Source organism: Doryrhamphus excisus, linkage group LG17 (genome assembly GCF_037039965.1).
Source record: "Doryrhamphus excisus strain RoL-2023G ecotype Guam linkage group LG17, RoL_Dexc_Guam_v1.1, whole genome shotgun sequence".
NCBI classification, from domain to species: Eukaryota; Metazoa; Chordata; class Actinopteri; order Syngnathiformes; family Syngnathidae; genus Doryrhamphus; species Doryrhamphus excisus.
In genome coordinates, this window is record NC_136373.1 from 16,929,507 (window position 1) to 16,954,461 (window position 24,955).

General features: G+C 43.6%; 1 protein-coding gene across 1 annotated transcript; it reads right to left on the reverse strand.

Moving 5' to 3' along the window:
• Positions 1–2,043: 2,043 nt before the first annotated feature.
• On the reverse strand, positions 2,044–24,951 carry epb41l4b (erythrocyte membrane protein band 4.1 like 4B). The gene is made up of 23 exons (XM_058083393.2): positions 24,164–24,951; positions 20,201–20,305; positions 20,096–20,138; positions 18,700–18,778; positions 18,429–18,473; positions 16,556–16,608; positions 14,894–15,014; positions 14,565–14,652; positions 14,409–14,497; positions 13,515–13,584; positions 13,274–13,443; positions 11,890–11,999; positions 10,199–10,235; positions 9,218–9,239; positions 8,986–9,095; positions 6,786–6,925; positions 6,332–6,453; positions 6,127–6,258; positions 5,998–6,053; positions 4,671–4,796; positions 4,450–4,570; positions 4,229–4,362; positions 2,044–2,987 (listed from the first exon to the last, which is right to left on the reverse strand). The coding sequence occupies exons 1-23, from the start codon at positions 24,428–24,430 to the stop codon at positions 2,921–2,923; spliced, it is 2,307 nt and encodes a 768-aa protein (XP_057939376.2). The 5' UTR covers positions 24,431–24,951; the 3' UTR covers positions 2,044–2,920.
• Between the last annotated feature and the right edge of the window lie 4 nt (positions 24,952–24,955).

Sequence of the window (24,955 nt, forward strand, 5' to 3'; positions counted from 1 at the left end):
AAACTACAAAACATATTTAGAGTAGTCACTGGGGAACTAAGGCACACACATTTAGAGTAGTTACTGAGGAACTAATGAGTAGAGTAGTTACTGATGAACTAATAAGAACTAATGAGGAACTAATGAGTAGAGTAGTTACTGATGAACTAATAAGAACTAATGAGGAACTAATGAGTAGTTACTGAGAAACTACAAAACATATTTAGAGTAGTTACTGATAAACTAATGAGTAGCTACTGAGGAACTAAGGCACACACATTTTGAGTAGTTACTGGGGAACAAAGGCACATATGTTTAGAGTGGTTACCGAGGAACTGATTAGTAGAGTAGCTGCTGACGAACTAAGGCACATACATTTTTGAGTAGTTACTGATGAACCTACGAGTAGAGTGGTTACTCAGGAACTAATGAGTCGAGCGGTTACTGGGGAATTAAGGCACGCGCATTTTGAGTAGTTACTGAGGAACTGAGACACATATTATGAGTAGTTACTGAGGAACTAAGACACATATTTTGAGTAGTTACTGAGGAACTAATGAGCAGTGATTTTAGGTAGTTCCTCATTAATTACTATCAATTGTTGTAAAGTCATTGTAAAATAAAATATATATCAATTCAATATTATATTACCTATTATGATGTAATATAACATAATAATATAAATACATATAGTAAAATATGTTTCAACCATCATATATGAATAATATTCATTTATAATGTTCATTTATAATCCACAATAAAAAAAACTCTAAAATTGCATTTAGGAATCTCACCTGTCTTCTCTGATTGGCTGGTTGAGGTCACATGGTTGTAACGAGGCCCGCGGTTCAATTTGGAGCCACAAGTAAGCTCCCCAAAATGCTGGATTGCCTTTGATGATTATCTAACAGCAGAAGACAGCAATTAGCGTATTGTTTTACCTGACAGGTGAGTCCTGGTTTGGTGATTTTTTTTTAATAATGCCAGCATTCTCTCACAGGGAGGGGAAGCTGCGCACGCACGCACACACACACACACACACACACACACACACACTTAGAAGCATGCAGGGTGAGGCTGATCCACATTCCCGTGTCAGTCAGTGTACACACACACACACACACACACACACACAGGAAAGATGCTGTCCTGAACCTGATAGTGTGTCCCTCAAACATCAAGTGTACTTTAACGAGGGACCACAAATTAGAACTGGGTTAAGTAGAATATAAATATTGCTTTTATTTTGATATCACGCTGCTGAAGGAAGTAGAAGAAGACGTTGGCGCGTGTCTGTCACGCGGTGCCACATGTCAGCTTGCTTTCTGTGACAAGATAATACCGGCTGCCAAACGGAGACAATGTGTCTCCCTCTAGCGGACTATTTTAGAAGGCAGCTTTTAGAAGAAGGATTTTCCTCCCAAAAATAATAATAATCATTAATTCATTATCTATGTCGCTTAAACTCACCTGGTTCACCCTTTGGGTTGATAATAATTAATAATGATGAAGTATTTTTCATTATAATGTATAAAAATTAACTGTAATATTTATAGTATAGACATTTAGTTATATAAATCATAACATTTTTAATTAATACCAAAATTTGTATAAAATACATTTTTTAAATTTTCTTAACATAAATTTCACTGATGCTATTATTTTCTTTTGCTCCATATTAATTAATAATTAAATAATTAATAATAATCAATGGAAAATCTGCTATTTTTTAACATCAATTTCACTGTTACTATTATTTATTTTGCCCCCCCAAAAGTGTATAAAAATAATTAAATAATATTAAATCAATCAATGTTTAAATGTGTAATTTTTGTTTACATAAATTATTTTGCCCTAAATATAAGTGTAGTAAAAATAAATAAATACATTAAATAATAACCAATAAATCAATAGAAAACATGTTATTTTTTTTAACATAAATGTCACTGTTATTATTCATTATTCCAATGAATCCATTGTAATACAGTCCGTTACTTAAAAAAAAAACTTGAGCAACGATAAATACATAAATAAATAAATAAATAAATAAATGAAGCATCAAAAAACTTTTACAATACCTTTATGGGCAGAATATAATTTCCTCATTAAAAATGTGATGAACTTCCTGAAAAAGAACAAAGAAACACGACAGTGAAGTGAATGAACGTCTTTGCAACCCTTAAACAGCCTGAATGAAATGATACAAGAAAAAAATGGAGAAAGAGAGAGAAAAAGAAAGAGCGAGAGAGAGAGGCTGTGACCCAAAGTGCCTCTCGAATTCCTTTGGATTGCAAGTATTTATCTTGTGGACAAGAAGAGCTAGAAATACATTTCCTTGTAAAGCAATGTGTCATGAAGGCATGAAGTAGAAACAGACATATAAATAAACACAACAAAACCTGCATCCTGCCGTTCAATACCGACTACTTCCTGTCACGGTCAGGTGTCCCATGACTTTTGTCCATGCGGTGCAACTGAACCTCCGTCACTCCGTGAGGAGGAACAAGCTCTCTGGTAAAAGATGTTTCACGTCAAATACATTCAAGTTGTTGAAAATAATATAGTGTATCTACATACAGTACTGTATATACATACAGTGTATATGTACACTATAAAGTACAGGATACTGCCTAATATCATGCATGCACCAACAGGGGTGTCCAAGCCTTTCATGAATACTAAACTAAACTAACATAACAGACGTTAAACTCCATCCCATGTTGGTCGATAATGTCAATCAAACCATCTACTAATATCATTTAATGATATCGTGTAGCTCGTTAATAACCATATTTATGGTCATAATCAGCCCTGGGCTCCACCCCTGCGGTATCTATACTTTCCATTGGATGAATAGAAAGGAACACTGAAGCAAATATCAAATAAATATTCACAAATGTTGACTGCGGCCAAAGCCCGGGAGGGGTCGGAGGTCGTGGTCTCAGAGCTCGGTCATGAGGAGGGCTCGTAGTATCTTCTCTCTGTCCACGCACATTTCCTCGCCGCTACTGCACACGCACACACGCACACACACACAATATTAGATTTAGTCCACAAGAAGAATGTCAACAGACATAATAGTACTATCATCTTTGTATTTGTAATACAGTATGCACCATATACTGGATACTATATATACTGTATACTGGATCAGCCGCTATTATATATTATAGTATTACTACTCTACTCATTAAGTCCCATTAGTTCCTCAGTAACTACTCTACTCATTAATTCCTCATTAGTTCTTCAGTAACTACTCTAAATGCACGTGCCTTAGTTCCCCAGTAACTACTCTACGAATTAGTTCCTCATTAGTTCATCGGTAACTACTCTACACATCAGTTCATCGTTGCTTCTTCAGTAACCACTCTAAATGCATGTGCCTTAGTTCCCCAGTAACTACTCTACTAATTAGTTCCTCATTATTTCATCGGTAACTACTCTACACATCAGTTCATTACTTCTTCAGTAACCACTCTAAATGCATGTGCCTTAGTTCCTCAGTAACCACTCTACTCATTAGTTTGCCAGTAACTGCCCATTAATTATTCATCAGTTCCACAGTAACTACTCTAAATGAACGAGCCTTAGTTTCTCAGTAACTACTCTACTCATTAGTTTCCCATTAGTTCCTCAGTAACTACTCTACTCATTAGTTCCTCAGTGACTACTCTACTCATTAGTTCCTCAGTAACTACTCTACTCATTAGTTTCTCAGTAACTACTCTATTCATTAGTTCTTCATTAGTTTGTCAGTAACTTCCCATTGATTCTTCATCAGTTCCACAGCAACTACTCCAAATGAACGTGCCTTAGTTTCTCAGTAACTACTCTACTCATTAGCTTCCCATTAGTTTCCCAGTAACTACTCTATTCATTAGTTCCTCAGTGACTACTCTACTCATTAGTTCCTCAGTAACTACTCTACTCATTAGTTTCTCAGTAACTACTCTATTCATTTTCATTTTCATTCTTTCTGCCATCCTCCTGCTCTCTCTGTGGTTAGTCTGGGCTTTGCCTTGCCTCCCTGGCTGGCTGGCATCTAATGGTGGGCGGTCGTTGCTGGGTCACGGTTAATCAAACGCTGCTGTATCAATATTGATACCGACGTTGGGATCGTGATGATCGATATTTGTATCGATCCGCCCACCACTAGCAGACGGCCCCTTTAAGCAGGACTTGATTGGTTCCAGTAGAAGTGTGTCCATTGTTATATATTGTTGTAAAGAAGATACATAAGGTGCGTTACCTGTCGTGGTGGGCGGCAAGGTAAGGGACCAGGTGTGGGAGGGGGCTACAGTAGCAAGAAGGGGAGCAGTGGGGGGAAGGCAAAGGAGAGACACAGCACGGACCACCCCCCGTCAATGTTGGCACATTATCCACCTGATGCACACACACACAATCCCACACAGCATGAATCCATTCCCCCCATGACGGCCCCCCCGTGGGTGACATGAGTGGGCGTGGTACCTGCGGGTAAATGGACGGCTGGACTTGTTTGTCCAGGGAGCTGCTGGAGCCCGACTTGGCCGCGCTCTCGCAGGAAATGGCCGCCAGCGCTTCAGGGAGATTGTCTTCATCCTCGTGGTTACTGCCCGACAAGGAGAGAGACGCACGCTCGGATTCGAGATTCCCGGCGAATAAAAGGCCCGCGGTGCAGACCGAGGGCACGGCGGCGGCGATGAACTCACAAGCTGAACTGTCTGACCAGACGTTTCCTGCGGTTGGTGCTGGCGCTGGATGCCGCGTCTGGTCTGAGGGACGCTTGGTCTGCAGGCAAGATGGACGCCAGCGAGTCTTGGGAGGAGTTGTGATACCTGGAGACCATACTGACATTTTAGTCGTCGACACCTGAGATTCCTCAGTAACTACTCTACTCATTCATTCCTCATTAGTTTGTCGGTAACTGCTCATTAATTCTTCATTAGTTCCACAGTAACTACTCTACTCATTCATTCCTCATTAGTTCCTCAGTAACTACTCTACTCATTAGTTCCTCAGTAACTACTCTACTCATTAGTTCCCCATTAGTTCCTCAGTAACTACTCTACTCATTAATTCTTCATTAGTAACTACTCCAAATACATGAGCCTTAGTTCCCCATTAACTACTCTACGCATTTGTTTCTCATCAGTTCATCATTACTTCTTCAGTAACCACTCTAAATAGTTCCTCAGTGACTACTCGACTCCTTAATTACTCATTAGTTCTTCAGTAACTACTCTAAATATATGAGCCTTAGTACCCCAGTAACTACTCTACGCATTCGTTCCTCATTACTTCATCGGTAACTACTCTACACCTTAGCTCCACATTACTTCTTCAGTCACCACTCTAAATACATGCGCCTTCGTTTCCCAGTAACTACTCTACACATTAGTTCTTCATTAGTTTGTCAGTAACTGGTCATTAACTCTTCATCAGTTCCACAGTAACTACTCTAAATGAATGTGGCTTAGTTACCTAGTAACTACTCTACTCATTAGTTCCCCATTAGTTCCTCAGTGACTACTCTACTCAATAGTTCCTCAGTAACTACTCCAAATGTATGTGCCTCAGTAACTACTCAACACATTAGTCCCTTATTAGTTCTTCAGTGACTACTCTGAAGGCATATGCCTTTGTTCCTCAGTAACTACTCTATTCATTAGTTCCTCAGTAACAACTCTAAATATATATGACTTGGTTCCCCAGTAACTGATCTATGCATTAGTTCCACAGTAACTACTCTAGATTTATAGGCCCTGGTTCCCCAGTAACTACTCTATGGATTAGTTCCACAGTAACTACTGTACTGATTAGCTCCTCAGTAACTAGTAATGTAATGTATGTGCTGACAGGAGCCTCCAAGTCCTGAACGTCGGGCCATCCCTGCCTTCCGTTGGTTCATAAACGTGTTGAAGTATGCTAGCTATTATACATATTTTATGCCTATTATGTAAGCTTCTGCAATATGCTGATAAAACCCTGATTGAACTTTTGTTGGCGTTGAAGGAAGAAAAGATGAACACAACTGGCCTGTCCTTGAGAGGCATGTTGGAGTTCTTCCCTCGTGGACTCGATGAACCTTCCTTCTGTGTGCAAAAAGGACGCACATGAAAGCGTTCCCACACGCGGCATGAAATGGAGATCTTCTCTGGTACCCACCCTGAAAGCTGCCTCCATCTGAGCTTTGAAAATGTTACACTTAAGGTGGTCAGGATGCAGAGCCGGAGAGGAGGAGGCGGCGGCGGCGGCGGGAGGATGGAGAGACTTTTCCGACAGCTGCTTCTCTTCTCGCTGCGGAAGGACAAGTGAGAGCAGGCGGGAAATTGATCATCTTGTGAGCAGAAAAGGAAGAAGTCTATCTGACCCTGGTGTCCATGTTGAGGAGCAGTGAAGGCCACGGAGGACACTCGCTGTCTGACTCCACGGCCTTTCGGAGAGACGGAGACATTTCCAAGTCTTTTCCCGGGCAGGGCGACGCTCGACATTCTAAAATAAAAGAAAAATGACTACAAATAATAATAATAATAATAATAACAGACCCTTTCCTAAGTCACTGTTGTTGTATTCATGGTTCTATGGTTATCGTTGCACTTTATAAATCATACAGAATTGTTGTCAGCAGCGAGTGTGTGTTTATACGTCATATACTGTAAAACAATATGCCTTGTATATTGGCAATATACCGTACCGCGTATTTAAATACTTGCGAGACCTTGTCCCGCAACGCCATTCTATAGGAGTGGTATTGTTTCTGTTTGTACCTAAACGCACCACATACTTGAGATATACTTAATATTTGCAGGTAAAAGTGCACTCACTGATTTTATTGTGCGTGTGGCAGAGCGTGTCCTGGCTGTGTGTGTGGCGGCGATGGCGGCGATGGACCTTGGCGGAATATGACGTCTCGTTCTGTTCCATGTTTAGCTGATGGTCCGAGGCGGGACCGCTCAGAGGGAAGCTGAGGAGGACGACACAGGACATAATAAAAAAAAATACAACCATGAAATCATAACATTATTAATTCAACAAGCTTAAAATACTTTTTTTCTGTATTTTTCTCAAGCTGCCGTACCCACTTTGTGGAATTAAGTTGGACATTTTCCATGGCGGTTCAAGAGATTCGATAGGGATTAATTAATTAACCAAACTTTTAGTCTACATAAACTAGGGCTGGCAATCGATTAAAATATTTAATCATGATTAATCACAATTAATCACAGATTTAAAAAATAAGTTAGGACATTTTATTTCAGATTTTATGAGAGTTCACCATTTCTGCTCAATATTTGTTCCCGGTTCAATCAAACTACGGTGTGTTCAAGTGTCAGACAGGAGTCGAGCACGTGTCAAAAAACCCCCAGCACCGTTAAAAGAAGCTTCCGTTAAACTTGACAGCCCTAATAATGGCCATTTTGCAAAAACATTCTCACATGGAAACTGATATTTTAATGTATTTCCCTTCCCCCCAAAATCAACATATATTGTTACCTTGGTTAGCATCCGTCCCAGTTAGCGTCAACAATTTACGGACTTGTGTCCGGTCGTGTTATTGATACACTGCGTGAGCTAGCAAACAAACTGACAACCAAAACTGGAAGTTGTATCACCCGTCTATGACATCATCAGCGGTTTATAATTATAATTTTATAGGTATAAAACAACTGTAAATGCATATTAATGATATTAATGAAAAGGCACCAAACGGACGCCATCTTCCTGTTTAGTCATGAGTTATTTTCTGAATTCTATAGTGTTTCTTTGGCTCCATTTTGGGTCGCAGTACTGAGGCGACAACTACTGAATTGAAGAAACAACTCATGATGTCAAAACAAGAAGGTGGCGGTGGTTGATCAGGCTGCCACACCGTGTCTTCGGGGACAGTCACGTCAAGAACAACGACATCAATGAAGGTAAAAGTAACCTTAAATATATGAATATACATGGATTCGGTTAGCATCCGTTTTGGTTAGAGTCTGAATTTCTGGAATGAATTAATCACGCTAACCAAGGTTCCACTGTATTCACTGCTAAAAGTAGAAGTCCCAGTAAAAACCATCATAATTGGAAATGAACGAACAAATAAGGGTTTCAAAGAAGTTCATACCTTCATCTCCAGCAATACACACCAATATAAGACCATGAAAAAACTGGATTTCTAGATGCTGAACGTTGCATTCATTCACATTTGTTTATTTTTTTTGAACAAGCAATATGGCAAAAACCCATAAATGGATGAATAAATGAATTAAGGCACAATGTGATTTCAATAGATCTTATCCCACTATCACGGCAAAAGCACATTATATGTAAACAAATATATAAATGTCATCCATGACGTCACATACGACAATAAAGCAGCAGCAGCAGCAGCAGCAGCGTCTCGAAAGCAGCATGCAGGATTGCACCCTTTTAACCTCTTGAAAAATTACCGTTCTAAGCACATCTATCACTTCATCGGTGCCTCTAATCAGAGAGAAAAAGTGACAAGTGAAGGCACCACAAAGCAGGTTCTCGCCTACTACGGCCATTTAAAGCTCCTGACCTTGCACAAGCAAACCCAGCCACTATTCAAGCATCCTGTTACATTCTAGTTTGTCTTCTTATAGAACAACAAACAATGTGATGAGAATGATGATGAAGGTTGGGGGGGGGGGGGGTCAAAAAAGAGTCTGGTTCAAAAGTCAAATAGGGGTCAAAGTGCAGTCATGACCTTGTCCCTGTGAACGACACTGATGGGTCCAGTGAGGATGCTGGTGGTTCTCTCTGGGATGGGAGGGTGACTGGACACGGGGCTGGACGAGGCCCCGACAGAAGGTCTGAACACACACACAGGCGAGCACACACACACACACAAACACACACACACACACACACACACAAGGTGTATGAGCGACATGAAAGTGAGATGAAAGGAAAAGATAGCATTCTAAAAATAGAAACCTGCCCTGCAGTGTGATTAAGCGACTAAATATGTGGTCACGTCATCCCCTCGTCGCTACGCCGGTCCCACCGTCCTACCTGTGCGGCGCCGTGTGCCCGGAGGGATGCAGGTAAATGGAGGGCGTGAAGGAGGTGTGGGCCGCCGGGTGCCACGCCTCGTGACCCGCCATCGGGATGTTGTGCTGGTACTGGAGAGGATTGGAGAAAATTAAATGTCACTGAGCCGCCGCGCGTGCTGTGACGGCGTGTGTGTGTGTGTGTGTGCGTGTGTGCGTGTGTGTTTTTAAGAAGGTCATCGGAGGTCACTCACTGCGTGCAGGCTGGGATCAGGGCTGGAGCGAGGGCGGGAAAAGAAAAAACGACAATCAATGAGGTTTGATGCTTCGTATGGCAGCACTGTACAGTTCATAGCTTGATTTCTATCGCTTATCCTCACGAGGGTCGCACGGGCGTGCTGGAGCCTATCCCAGATGTCTTGGGGCAAGAGGTGGGGTACACCCTGGACTGGTCTCCAGCCAATCACAGGGCACATATAGACAAACAACCATTCACACTCAAATTCATAACTATGGACAATTTGGAGTCGCTAATTAACCTAGCATGTTTTTTGGAATGTGGGAGGAAACCGGAGTACCCGGAGAAAACCCACGCATGCACGGGGAGAACATGCAAATGCCACACAGAGACGGCCGAGTATGGGATCGAACTCGGGTCTCCTAGCTGTGTGGCCTGCACGCTAACCACTAGGACACGTAATAAGGAAAAAACACGGAGGAAACCGGAGTACCGGAAGAAAACCCACGCATGCACGGTGATAACATGCAAACTGAGATGGCTGAGCGTGGAATCGAACTCGGGTCTCCTGGCTGTGAGCCCTGCGCATGTGCTACTTCCTTATAGTAAATAAAATTGCAAGTACTGAAGATAAAAACATATGAAGTAGAAATAGAAAGTAGAGTAATACACAATGTTATTCATACACAAATGGCTGGGAACAAACACTAAAACTAAAGTAACCTTTTTTCTTTGGTATAAATCACATGATCAACCCCCCCCCCCCACCATTTGTTGTGAGGCAGAGTTCATCAGGTTCAAGCATTCAAACAGTTTCATGAGTCTAACTAATAATGAAACCAGTCAGCGGAACGTCCCTGCAGTTACTTCCTCTGCTCTGCAGGGTGCACCAGCGAGGCGTAAGCGTGGCAACGACGCAGCGGTCGAAGAAGAAGGAACAAACACGGTGCCATGACCCACATATCAGAAATGAAAAAGCGTGTCCTCGCGTGCTTACCTGATGTGAGCCGGCTTCACTGGGGAGATGGCAGCAACTGAAAAGCGGAGAAAGCACGTAAACCATGTGACCTTTCAACTGCGTCGAGGCGGTGTTGAATAGCCGCGAGGGCGCAGGCGCGGCGCCTGCTCAAAGGGAAGGGATTAAAGGGAGAGTGACAGCAGGTGTTTTTTGACAGTATGGAAAGGTGACACTGTAAGCCCGGGGAATGTAAAGCACTTTTTGACGCTAACAAGCTCAATTACCAGTTGCGTAAGAATGGAAAAATGATTTCTTACAGCCAAATTGTTCAATAATTACTTGTTGCAGACAAATGTGGTTACTCCCCAACCCATTAAAATACATCACATATTGCCATAACATATCAACATATGTACACTATTTACAGTTGTGTAGATCAAGCAGGTTTATTGCACGGTTAATTGCACGATTATTGTACAGGATTATTGGAGTCTGACAGCAGGAGGAAGGAAAGACCTTCATCACCTGACAAAATGTATAATTCCATCCATCCATCCATTTTCCATGCCGCTTATCCTCATTAGAGTGGTGGGGGCATGCTGGAGCCGATGGACTGGTGGCCAGCCAATCACAGGGCACATATAGACAAACAACCATTCACACTCACATTCATACCTATGGACAATTTGGAGCCGCTAATTAACCTAGCGTGTTTTTGGAATGTGGGAGGAAACCGGAGTATCCGGAGAAAACCCACGGGAGAACATGCAAACTCCACACAGAGATGCCCAAGTTGAGAATCGAACCCAGGTTTTGCCGATCTCCTGACTGTGCGGCCTATTACAGTAAGGTTTAATTAAATTTATTATTATTTTACTATTATATTACTATATACTATTTGTTACTTATTCATGTTTTTTTAGATTACTTTCTTCCTATTATTATTATGGAGTTACTATGTTCTATATCAGGGGTGGGCAAACTACAGCCCAGGGGCCACATGCGGCCCACCAAGCGTTTGAATCCGGCCCCCTAGTTGCTTTCCAAGTATTTACATTTTTAACATACAAGCTGGCAACATGTCTTATTCAGAAAAAAATTAAATTAAATTAAATTAAATTAAATTAAATTAAATTAAATTAAATAATTTGATGTGGTCTGATGTTTGAAGTGCTCCTGAAAAAAGGGACATGAGAACATACAGCTGATAGTACGACACTTTTACAGATATAATTAGACAAATAATTCAATGAATTCTAAGCGTAAAATTGTGTGTGTGTGTTAAATTAATTTTAATTTAATTTTAAAATAAATTTTGTTAACTCAACACGGCCGGTGAGTTCCATATCAATTCCAACACATTGTGATGATGAATTATGCAAGTGTGTGTGGAACACGATGTCCCTAATGTAAGTCGCTAAGCATGTCCAAAACAAATAAACCATTGCCATGACATTTTCTTAAGTAAAAAACACTGAATTAGCACATATCCCCATTGGATGCAGAGCAGAAAGAAGAGGTAAGGTCCAAGTCCCTGAATGCAAAATGCCTTCGCTTTCGGTTTAATGTGATGTCTTGAATGCAAGCGTGTGACATCATTATTACACTATGAGCTCGACAATGCTCTGACGCAATATTGTGCCTCGGCAGGCATGAAGGGGGCCGACGGTGAGCGATGGCGCATCTGGTCGACTCTCCGGTCGTACACGGCGTGCGCCGATAAAACTCACCTTTGCCCAGCGACTGCGTGCGGGAGGGGTAGCGTTTGCTCGGCCTTCTCTCGAACGTGCTGGCTCGCCTCAGTCGGCTGCTGTGAGTGGCCTGGTACTCCGTTTTACCACTGCCAGGGACAAGGGAAAGGAATCAAGGAATCAAGGAATCAAGGAATCAAGGAATCAAGGAATCAAGGAATCAAGGAATCAAGGAATCAAGGAATCAAGGAATCAAGGAATCAAGGAATCAAGGAATCAAGGAATCAGGAGGTATTTTCCGTGTTATTGTTATGACGACAGCCGCAGCTCACGTATGAGTAAAGATACGTTGCAGACTTCACACTGTCCATTTTTGCTGTTTTCACATAAAGTTGAGACATTTTGATCCCTGGCTCCAGGGGTGTCCAACATGCGGCCCAGGGGTCATTTGGAGCCGACAACTTGTTTTTTTTTTTACTGGCCCGTGGCACATCTCCTAGCTGTGTGGCCTGCGCGCTGACCACTCGTCCACCGTTATTCATTCATTTTCTGCCGCTTATCCTCACAAGGGTCGCGGGGGTGCTGGAGCCTATCCCAGCTGTCTTCGGGCGAAACCTACGGACAATTTGGAGACGGCATTTAACCTAGCATGTTTTTGGAATGGCTGGCGACCAGCGCAGGGTGTACCCCGCCTTTCGCCCGAAGACAGCTGGGATAGGCTCCAGCACACTCCGAATGAATGTATGTTTTTGGAGTGTGGGAGGAAACCGGAGGACCCGGAGAAAACCCACGCATGCACGGGGATGAACATGCTAACTCCACACAGAGATGGCCCGAGGGTGGAATCAAACTCCGGTCTCCTAGCTGTTAGCGCTAACCACTATGCCATGTAATAATATTAAATATTAAAATAATGTAATGGTTGAACCCTTTCTATTTTTCCAAAATGAAACATATCAAGTTTGGACACCCCTGCCTTGTTCTATGTTACTGATTCACACACGTCGGTACAAATCCTGCTGCCTGCCTTTGCAAGGCAGCAAGCCGTGCGCTGCGTGGAGCCCTTGTGGAAAATAAGAGGATGTGTCCCTCAGGTGTGAATACTTGCTTTGGTTAAAAAAGAAAAAAAAAAGCGAGAAAGAAAACAATATGAAGGACATATCTCAGTCGCCATAGGAACACATCCATGTAACCATAGATACGACATCACCATAGATACCAAGCACACATCACCGCTCGTATGTTGGGGCCGGGACCCGCGTATACTTTGATGAGCACGTTGAGGATTTAAAAGCATTACCAGTGTCGCTTGTTTTGTTTGATTCCGTTTCATTTCAGAAAAAGGCGATAACGGCAAACGTCCCTTCGGAGGACAAAATGTCCGCTACGCTTGGGCTCTCGCTACCTGTGATTTGAGCTCTACCTGAATCTGAAGCGGGAGCCCAGTCGCGTGAAGTCGCTGCGGCCCGTCTTCCCCGTGGTTGGCTGCCGTAGGCGGAAGAAGGCGTGGCTCTCCACGGCGCACTTCCACACGTGTTTGCAGCTCTTGGCGCTGGCCAGCTGGAACACGAAGGTGTGCTCCTGCTCGCGGCCCTTTGGACATGGAGGACATGGAAATCCATAATATAGCCAGCGTAGACTACCAACGTTTGTAGACTACCAACCTGGTCGTCGTCCTCCACCACCACCAAAGTGAGTCGGCTCTTTTTGAAATCCAGACGTGTGATTTTGGGCCTGCGTGTCAAACACAAAGTCAACATTTTAGCCAGATTCCATATTTGATGACCGCATATAATTCATGACTTAATTCTGCTGGTTGTTTGACCTCGCAGGCTACTTCCTGTCCATTGTTGTGTATATGCGTGTTTCTCAGTGTTTACATCGCGATCACGGCAATGTGAGAGCTATAGTACTATTTATTATTTATTATTTATTTATATTATTACATGTATTATTATATGTATTGTTATATGTATTCTCATATTATATTTTATATTATATTTTATATTATATATTATTATATATATTATTTTATTATGATATATTATTTATTTATTGGATATTTGGTTTTGACATAAAGTTGAGACATTTTGATCGCTGGCTCCAGGGGTGTCTAACATGCGGCCCAGGGGTCATTTGGAGCCGGCAGCTTGTTTTTTACTGGCCCGTGGCATGTCTCCTACCTGGCTGCCTGACCACTCGTCCATCGTTCATTTATTCATTCATTCATTTTCTGTCGCTTACCCTCACAAGGGTCGAGGGGGTGCTGGAGCCTATCCCAGCTGTCTTCAGGCGAAACCTACGGATGTGTAAGAAATCCGTGTATTCCGGTTCAGAAAGATATCCCTGTGGCTTCGTGCTGAAAGGAATGTCGTCATCACATGTTTACTTCCACTATCCCAGCAGTAAACACTGTGAAACCGGTGAAATGTGCGCAACAATGGACAGGCGGGAGCGCAAAGTGATACAAGAAAATAACACTTTTTGTGAGGTTTTTTTCCAGTCGGCGTTTTTGGGGATACCCCACCAAAAAAAACTGAGCTTTTGTGACGTCTTACCAAAAGAAGAGGCCGATTTTGTTGGCGCCCTCAAACACCAGGATGCCCGTGGGAGTGAGACCAAGTGCGTAATCACCTCCGTCTCTGCCCTGAAGATTTAGCACATTTAAAGCTCAGCATTGCCCACCTGGGTTGGATGAATGGAGGATGGCCCACCTTAACAAAGTGCATGTCGACTCCGTAAAGCTCCAGCCACTTGCATTTGTTGAGGAAGGAGATCTCGGCTTGGGAGGGACTCTTCCCCCTGCAAAGAGACGGCATCTACTTCATGGGTGTTGTCCTCACTTTGCATGGCATACGTAATCTAATCCCAGATGGGAGCGATCAGACCGCCGCTGGGTTAAATACTGCCCCGAATCAATCAAGACCCTCCTGGGATTAATCCCATAATCCTTCACACAGACCGGCCGCAGAGTGGCTGGCTGAGGAAGAGGAGGACGGGACGGCGACTACCCGCTCGTCGCCTGAAAACGTCCATGTCTCACCTGAGGTCCAGCCACCTGCTGAAGATGTCCGCCTCCATGGCTTCACTTTGTTTCGGAGTGAAGCGGAATTCCGACACCAGCTCGGGAGAGTGGTCCAAGGGATCGCAGTCGCCCAGCTCGCCTGCAATTAAGCAAAAAATATTAAGCGATATTAAAAAATTAAGCGATAAAGTACACAAAAAGTCGTGACTGAGAGTCCACAGTTGGTGCCAGTTGGCGCCAATTCAATTTGCTGTGTCGCCAATAAGGTGCCTAGTGGCGTGCAGTGGCTCAAACTGCCTCCCAACTGGCTCGTGGTGGCCCGTAATGCCGGCAAAAATTGAATTTGGCAGGAAGAAAATTTCAAAATGTTTAAAATCTTCATCGCGCCACTTGCATCCAGCAATCGGTGCCAAGTGTCCACCAAGTGGAACCAAATGTCACAAGCAATCCGCCTATTGGAATCCACTGGAATGTAATGGCCCGAGCCAAGTTGCGCCAATGATGCTACTCTGTGTCCACTGGGCTGGTGCCAGTTGGTGCCACTTCTCGCCAAAGATTATGTGATTGCCACGAATAACGGTAACATGCCGAGCGAACATTAATTCGGCGCCACAGCGAGCCACTACGCGCCAATCACATAATCTCTGGCGCCAAGTGGCACCAACTGGCGCCGGCCCAGTGGATTCCTAGCATAATAAGAACTAATGAGGAACAAATGATTGGTGGTTTGGGTTAGGTAGGTTCATTCCCCATTAACAAGTCATTTTGTGTACTTTATTGTGAAGTCTTACCAGGAAGAGAAAACAACAAAAACAACAAGTGAAAAAAAAAAAACAGCAGTAATTTTATGATGATAATAAAGTAAAAATATCAGAATTAAGTCATAATACTAATATTAAAAAAATTGGAACAGCACGACAAAATACTTTATGAGCATAACGTGTTAGTACTGCGAGGAAGAAAAATACACTTTTCACAATAATTTTTTGGAACAATTTTGTCAATATTGGTAAAAAAAACACAACCAATCCAGGGTGTACCCCGCCTCTCGCCTGACGACAGCTGGGATAGACTCCAGCATAATAATAAGCATCAGCAATATAGAAAAGTCTAATCATTCTCGGCGTAAAGTCGCAAAAATGAGCAGTGGTGAAAAAGTCCAAATACACTTTGTCACCTACAACACAAAGTAGAGATCTTTAAATATTAATTGGACAGACGGACAGACAGGTGGAAGCAACAGCGCCTCTGCTGGTCGCAGTCAAGCGGTGCGCTTCATTCTCCCTCTTGGAGACACGATTTTACAAACGATAACGGTCATTTGTTTGATTGTCCCTTATAATGACATATTTAAAAATATATTGATGAGTATAGTTATAGTTATAGTGTAGTTATAGCATCAATCATGCTTTTGTGCATACTTAATACAGCTCTGGTACTGGATCTCATTAGGAGCGTGCAGGTTTACCTAACGTTGTTACACACTCAAACTAATAGGCAGTGAATATTTACATGTCTCGGGAATAAGAATAATTAAAAAAAGCTATTTTTGGACGATTTGGCATTTGAGATTTGCCGAAGGGGAAAAACTACTAATCTAACACCGCTTCTATAATAATAATATTTTCCTTTCATTAAAGGAGCCATGTTGGAGGTATGAAAAAAAAAAAAAGCACTTACTTTGCAAACAGTACGCAGCCAGCTCTACTGAGACATCGTATGGACATTTCAGTCTGAGGAGAGAAGAAAAAAAAAAAGGGGGGCAAGATGAGCTGCTGTGATCAGCGGCTGTCAGTGGGATGGCTGCGTACACACCGGGCCAAGTCAAATACAATCATCTACCTGTCTGTGTGTGTGTGTGTGTGTGTGTGTGTGTGTGTGTGTGTGTGTGTGCGTGTGTGGATAAAGGAGCAACCCTCTTCCGAAAATAATCATCTCTCTTCAGCTCCTGATCTTGAGTGTTATAATAGAGCTGCACTCAGGGGATGTGTGGCCCAGATAAAGCCGGAACACAGAGATGGCCAATATACTGCTGCTTGTGTGTGTGTGTGTGTGTGTGTGTGTTCGCATGCAGTCTGTTTATGTGACACTTGTGTCACCTGACCTTTGATCCCCACCAACCCGCAGGCTGCGGGGTTGGTTATCATTCCGCTGATAGGCGTGAAACTTTGAACTTAGCTTTGAAGCGCATTGTTTTGGGATGATCTATCCATTCTTTCATGGACTTTCATGGTTTACAACCTACGCCCATAAATTACAGTGGAGTCTGTTTACATACAAACGCAGAAGAAGCATCCGAACATGTGAATGTAGTATCCTACATTGGCCACTGGGTGTCAGTAATTGTCCAGTGAGATAATAATAATAATGACATAATAATTACAACTAGCTAAAACGTTCCACGTCACTTCCTGTCCTCCACACATTTAATGTCACACACATGGTTTTTTTCCGTCTTACATGGCTTATATACTCTTACTATATGTACTATATTGGGTAATACATGTGTAAAGCCGCTGCAGTACGCTGTCCAGAAAGGACCTGTTGACGTGCGAGTCCATATCATCTTATTTATGTCTAATATGTCTTATTTTCTCTGATTATGTCTACTATAGTGGCTAATACACATGTAAAGGTGACTATAGGGGTGTTATTTCATGTCTGGAGGGCTCTAAACATGTTCATTCATTTTCTACCGCTTTTCCTCACGAGGGTCGCGGGGGTGCTGGAGCCTATCCCAGCTGTCTTCGGGCGAGAGGCGGGGTACACCCTGGACTGGTGGCCAGCCAATCACAGGGCACATATAGACAAACAACCATTCACACTCACATTCATACCTATGGACAATTTGGAGTCGCTAATTAACCTAGCATGTTTTTGGAATGTGGGAGGAAACCGGAGTACCCGGAGATAAACCCACGCATGCACGGGGAGAACATGCTAACTCCACACAGAGATGGCCGAAGGTGGAATTGAACCCTGGTCTCCTAGCTGTGAGGTCTGCGCGCTAACCACAAGACCGCCGTGCCGCCCGTCAGTAATTGTTCAGTGAGATAATAATAATAATGACATAATAATTACTGACTAGCTAAAACTCATCTCTGAACGTTCCACGTCACTTCCTGTCCTCCACACATTTAATGTCACACACTTGAGGTGACTATAGGGGTGTTATTTCATGTCTGGAGGGCTCTAAACATGTTACAAAACATATTTAAAAGATGATAAACAGGCTTTCTATGCTATGACTACAACAATATTCCATTTAGTAACACTGAATCCTTCTTGGAGGAAAATTCACTTATCGCTGAACCAATTAACCGTGATTAACGAGGGACGACTGTGCTTAGTTTGGACCTGAGCGGTTTGTAAATATGAGGCCAAGAGCCAGGTTCTGTACGCTTGGGAACGATGGCGCCGTCACTGTCCCTCGCCAATGCCAACGTTCAGTCCATCATACGGCCCAAACGTAAGCCGCCGCCCCCCCGACGGCAGTGTGTCAAACACCTCGGTTTACGTGAAATTGTGTCTTTTACGTGTCCACTCCACTTACTTGCCAGACAGGATGTCTTGTCGAAGCTGCAGCACAAACAGATACCTGCAGTGAGAAATGTAACGTCAAAAATATCATATGTGTTTATGCATATTTTTAATTGAGCAATAACATCCATTTTGCTGACATGATATACATAAGCTTCTGCGACACGCTCCTTGTTCGACAAAGTCCATTTAGCGACAACGTAATTTGCCTCACGTTCCCTCTGGACCTCATCATTATCGCCATCACGCTGAAGAGAGATGTGTTTTTTTTCCTCTCCCCTTACCTTGTGAATTCCTCACGCAGGTTATTTGGCTCCGAGGAGTAAAATTTCACTCTGAAGAACAGTCGGAATGGTGGACCATCTGAGTGAAGGAAAAGCCAGAAGGGGAATTCAGTTCATTCGCTGCCCTGCAAATTTGACACCTCACAAAAATATGTGATCAGGAGTTACATCCCGGCGTATGTGCTCCGACGTGCAAAAATGGGGAAAAAAATCGCAAGATTTTTTTTGCGTCATTAACGCATGCGTATCATGTGATGTCAGCCAAGATACCGCTGCACTCTCATGTAAGGAAAGAGGAATATTTAAAGGGGATGTATGATGCTTTTTCCACTTTTCTGACCTATAAATAGCCACGTTTACATGAGGAGTTTTTCCTCTTTCCGAATGGAATCTTTCCGAATGACTTCTCTGAAAACAATGGTATCCATGGAATATTTCAGTCTACATGCGCCGCTATAATCAAACAGAATAGTCAATGGGGCATGCCCAGTAAAAACGTAAACATCAACATCACGTGATACCGGCTTCCCAGAGTTTTTCTTTCACTTGTTGGAATAACCAACGTACTGCCAGTTTTTCAAACGCACCCGGGATAAATTTAAACAGGAAAAGATCAAATTCAATCTTGCTAATATTTTATGATTTTATGATTAGATATATATATTTTCTTTTTTAATAAAACTGGACTTGTGAATAAAGTATAGAAGGGTTTAGATTCTGTTCCACAGATGGCGCTAATGCACACCAAAAGCTGCTTGCCAACCGCCAATAAACAGAATAAGAAAAACTTTCCGTTTGAGCGAGTACAAAATACCTTGATCGGATCGGGGAAAGGAATATTCCACCCCCGGGAATCCCATTATATGTTCATTCGGATCGGCACTTTTCTTTGGGAATGAGGTGTATACAAAGGTTACATTCTTTCCGTTTGAGCAAATAAACCGAATGCAATTGGAATATTTGGGTCCATGTATACGTGGCTAGTGATGTTGGAATGTTGAACGATATTAAAGTTTCGGATAATGAGGTTTGCACATTTGGAAGCAAGTTTTTTCACTGTAACGTCACAGCAGGTGCAGATTCCGGAAGTTCTAGAAAGCTTTCCGTGGGGGTTATTGTGTGTAGCTACTCTATAGGAGTCCACAACTCAATACAAAATGAGCAAAATAGGTCCCCTCGAAAAAAAAGAAAAAAAGATTGTAGTTGTGCAGTCTGTGAGCAGTGAGTGGATGTCCCGTTTCCCGTGTATCACATCAGCTTCTCCATGTTCACACAGCAGAGCAAACAAGGGTACAGCTCCAAATGCTAATCGCCACGTCAACATTTGATAATGCGCCACCTGGTCCCGCCATGCACACGAGCCATCCCAGGCATCTTTAAAAAAAATGTAGCGTACCTTTGATCTCTTTCTTGATTTGCTTGGACATATCCAGCCAGTGCTGTTGGGAAAGAAAAAGTCATCACCAAAGTCAAGCTTGTGTATTTTAAATGAAGGACTCACCGAAACTTGGTCAGAGTCCATGTATTGTAGGCCAAAGTAGTCCGCCTCCACCAGATCTATGTGATACATGATTTGGTCAAAAAGGTCCTGGCCTTTGCATTTGCTCTACAACAGAAAAACACAAAAGTGAATTGTTTCCAAAAAAAGGGGCTTAGTGAGTGTTGAATATAATGATCTTTTCGAGCTAAACTCAATCTCACGCAGCTTTTATGGCTGACAATGTGAGCTAAAACGGACAATTATACATTACAAGGACTGCTTTGAAAAAAATGATTATCATTGTCTTGTCTTGATAACGAATAGCGAGACTGACAATAATCTATCGAGTCAAAAACATGGCGTCGCTCACTCGACAGTACATTCATGCCAGTAATAAAGACAAATCAAGCTGATGAATGATCAGCCAGCCTCGCCAGCCAAGGGCCGTGGAATGAAGGCGAGGAACGGGAGGAGTCGGCCGTCATGCCAACCATAGCGCAGTGTGAGTCCTTGTGTATAATAATAAATTATGGATTAGATTTATGTAGCGCCTTTCAGCCTCGGTAGGTGGTAAACTACATCTGGAGTCACAGCTGCCCTCGGGTATACGGACAGAAACGTGGCTGCCATATCACACCTCCGACCACCAGTGGGCAGCACATGAAAAAATGTGAAAATCATCACATAAAATACAATTCCATGAAATCCTTCAATACAACATACATAAATTTAAACAGGAAAAGTTCAAATTCAATGTAGCTAATATTTTATAATTAAACTCGGGACATGTTTTATATAGATTTGTTTTTTTTAAATAAAACTGGACTTGTGAATGGCGTATAGAAGGGTTTAGATTCTGTTCCACAGATAATAAATAATGGATTAGATTTATGTAGCGCCTTTCGTTCACTCCTCAACCTCGGTAGGTGGTAAACTACATCTGGAGTCACAGCTGCCATTGTGTAGACGGACAGAAACGTGGCTGCCAAATCACGCCTCCATGAAAAAATTTGAAAATCATCACATAAAATAGAATTCCATGAAATCCTTCTATAAAACATACAAGTACAAATTGAAAGTGTAGGTAAGATAGTTTTGGAACTGTTTTCAGTCTGGATTTGAACATTTGCCAATGTTGAGGATTGTCTCACATGTTCTGGAAGACCGTTCCAGATTTTGGCAGCATAAAACCGAAACGCAGCCTCACCTTGTCTGGGTTTAGTCCTGACTCTGGGCAACTGCAGGAGACCTCTATGCTAGCTTATATGACCGTAACAAGTCTCTGGCGCAAAACCGTGAAAACTTGACTTTTTGTACACAAACAGAGTCTATTCTCTGTGCAACAGGAACATCTTCTTCGGCGATTATCTTGTTTATGTGTGCCTTTTCGTCACATTTATGGCATTTCTGTGATGCAAAAGTATTACTCTTTTGAATGCATATTGTTTGTTCCGAGAAGTCAATCTCTTCACTTTGAGCTGAAGGAATCCCGACCTGAGCTGGACTCATTGGACCAAGTGGGGAAAGGGGGTTAGATGTAGTACAGTGCTGATACAAGTTCATGTCAACAAAATCCCCAACTATCCCAACATAAACAGGTTCCATTGTGACACAGGAGTCAGTCTTCATGTGGGCTTCATTGTCTGCAACCGGAACTGAACCAGCTCCACTTTAGACAGTAAAGTGGGTGGGTGTGCGTTTATAAAAAAAAAAAAAAAAAAAAAAGATGACAACCCTGTACTTTGGATCCTGATAACCAGTCCAAACTTCCTGGTGAGTATGTGAGGAAATCAGAGGCATTAAAGGATTGGGGACATGAGGCTCATTCCGCAAGCACGTATTCTGATTGAAGTCATGACCCGGATCCTATTTGTGACCACGAAGCGGCAATAGCGGGACACAAATGACCTAGTCCCACATGGTGAACGGCTAATAAGCTTTTACCGCCTGGGCTGTCTCACCTGCGTCGGAGCCTTGGGGGAAATATGAAGACATGAGCAAACTTGTTGCAACACATCTGTGACTAAGCCGCACCGCTCTGATGAGCCATGTGTCACTTTGCATTATTTGTCGGTGCCGCGATACCTTAGCGGAACGTCCGTGCTGGTGTTGTTTCCCGCTGCTGGGAGTCCCAGCTGGACACACAGCGGAGAAGCATGAGCTGACACACAACCTTCAAAAAAAAACATCTTACAAAAAGCCACTTACGCACGCATACCCACACACTCGCTCATCATCCACCCCACTTGTGTGTGTGTGTGACATCAAATCAGATCAGGGACTCGGGGAATTGAGAAAGGATGGAGGAGGAGGAGGAGGAGAGAGTGTGAGCAAGAAGATTAAGATGGCACAAGGAGGGAAGACAAGGGGAATTCTGAGGGCAAAGCAAGCGAGGAGAAGGGCTTGGACTCGCTTGGAATCGTATGGCTTCATTTCCCTAAAGCCAAAACAGGGAAGTGATGCGGTGAGCTGGCGGAGCATACAGCAGACATAACCACGCCTCTTCGGTGCACCTTGGCAGGAAAACACACGCCTTGTTTTGGCTCTTTTAAAGCAACGCTGGTAACGCTAGCGGTACGCAGGCTCGTGTTGTGGTACGGAGAAACATGAGATATTTCATTTTATTACACTTAAGTGGAAAAAAAATATACGTGAAATATGCATTAAATACAAATTAGGGGTGTAAATGTATGCTGCAAACATAGTTTTTAAAGCTTTTAAAGCAATGGTTCACAACTTCTGCCGCCATGTTTTTCTTAGTACTATAAAGTACCCGCTTAAGTCGACATCGACATACATGGTCGACCGCCTTTTTCGATATAAGATCTGCCACCCAAAGGGACTAATTTCTATGAAAAAGTGAAAAAGAGTCCGTTTCTGTGGACGTGTGTAGTACTGTTATTGACTACAGAATACATGTTAGCATCCTTAGCTCAAATAATATGAATTCCATCTTTTTTTCCATTTACGCTACACGGTGATCTAGTGGTTAGCGTGAAGGTCACATAGCTAGAGCCCCGAGTTCGATCCCACCTTCAGGCATCTCTGTGTGGAATTTGCATCCGTGCGTGCTAGGTTAATTGGTGACTCCAAATTGTCCATAGGTATGAATGTGAGTGTGAATGGTTGTTTGTCTATATGTGCCCTGTGATTGGCTGGCCACCAGTCCAGGGTGTACCCCGCCTCTCGCGCCCAAAGACAGCTGGGATAGGCTCCAGCCCCCCCGCGACCCTTGTGAGGATAAGCGGCAGAAAATGGATGGATTTCCATTTACTAGTAGAATAGCTGCAGTACGGCGGTCGAGTGGTTAGCACGCAGACCTCACAGTTAGATTCCACCTTCGGCCATCTCTGTGTGGATTTTGCATGTTTTCTCCGGGTACTCCAGTTTCCTCCCACATTCCAAAAACATGCTAGGTTAATTAGCGACTCCATAGGTATGAATGTGAGTGTGAATGGTTGTTTGTCTATATGTGCCCTGTGATTGGCTGGCCACCAGTCCAGGGTGTACTCCGCTTCTCGCGCGAAGACAGCTGGGATAGGCTCCAGCAACCCCCGCGACCCTCGTGAGGAAAAAGCGGTAGAAAATGAATGAATGAATAGCTGCAGTATGCACACTTTGACATTTTGTAGTAATCAAAATGGTACCGAAGATAACATCCTGAACCCCCAGTTGCTCCTGATGCTGCGTCATCAGTAGGTAAATGTGCTAACAGCGTCAACGTGCCTTGTTGGTGGAAAAGCACCATTACCATTCAACCATCAAAGCAAACATTGACTTGGATACCAAGCTTCATTTTCAATAAACATGGCCTCCATGGGGCTTCACAGGTTAACCAAACATTCACTGATGTTTTCAACTTTCTGTGCTTTCCACATAAAGGTGATATCCGGTATGGTTGGTATGACACCTATCAATCCACAAAGTGATGTAAAGTTACCAGACGGAATCTCCATCTCACACTCACAATCATTAGCTACTTACAGGCAAATCCACGCTGACATCCGAGCCGTCCAGCAGCAACACCCGGCAGGTGATGGTCGTCTTCGCCGTCCCACCCGCCGGGATATGAACCGCCGCTCCCCCGGTGACCACAGCCGGTGCGTGGACTACCTGCTGCTGGTGCGCCATGAGCAGAGGGTTCCCACCGGCCGCCCCTCCGCCTCCTTTACCGTCCCGCTCGTCCCTCTCTCTCGCCTGAAAGCGGCTTCTTGAGCGGCGGCTGAACGTCCGGCGCAAAAAGCCCATCATTTTTTCCTTTCGCTGGAAGCTGGAAGGGAGGGGGAGGCGTCCTGCCTGCTTCCCCGGAGCAAGGAGTGAGTCGGTCGGCGGGCGAAGACTTGTGGCGGTTCAGGCTGGACGCTGGGACTCGACCAGCATGCTAACAGAAGAAGCCAACCAGTTGATTTGCTCTCCGTGGGCCGCCCTCCTCCTCCTTCTCCCGGCCGGGTGCACCTGCCTGCCTGCCTGCCTGCCTGCCTGCCTGCCTGCCTGCCTGCCGCACCGACACTACAATCCCGCCTTGGACGCTCCGCAGTGGGGACCCCTGAGTCACCCGCTCCGGGGAGGGTGGAGGAAAGTCTTACACGGCATCTGGACCGGTACTGGAACCCCTGCCAGCGGGTCGATAAGCTTTAAAAGCCCCGCATGAGAATGTGAAAGTCGGTTCCGAGCTGAAAGGTAAAAGTCAACCAGCGAAACTGGACAAACAGCCTGATCTGCGCCTGCGTCAAAACACTTCAAACTTCTGTTCCTGCTGACTGTGTGTGTGTGTGT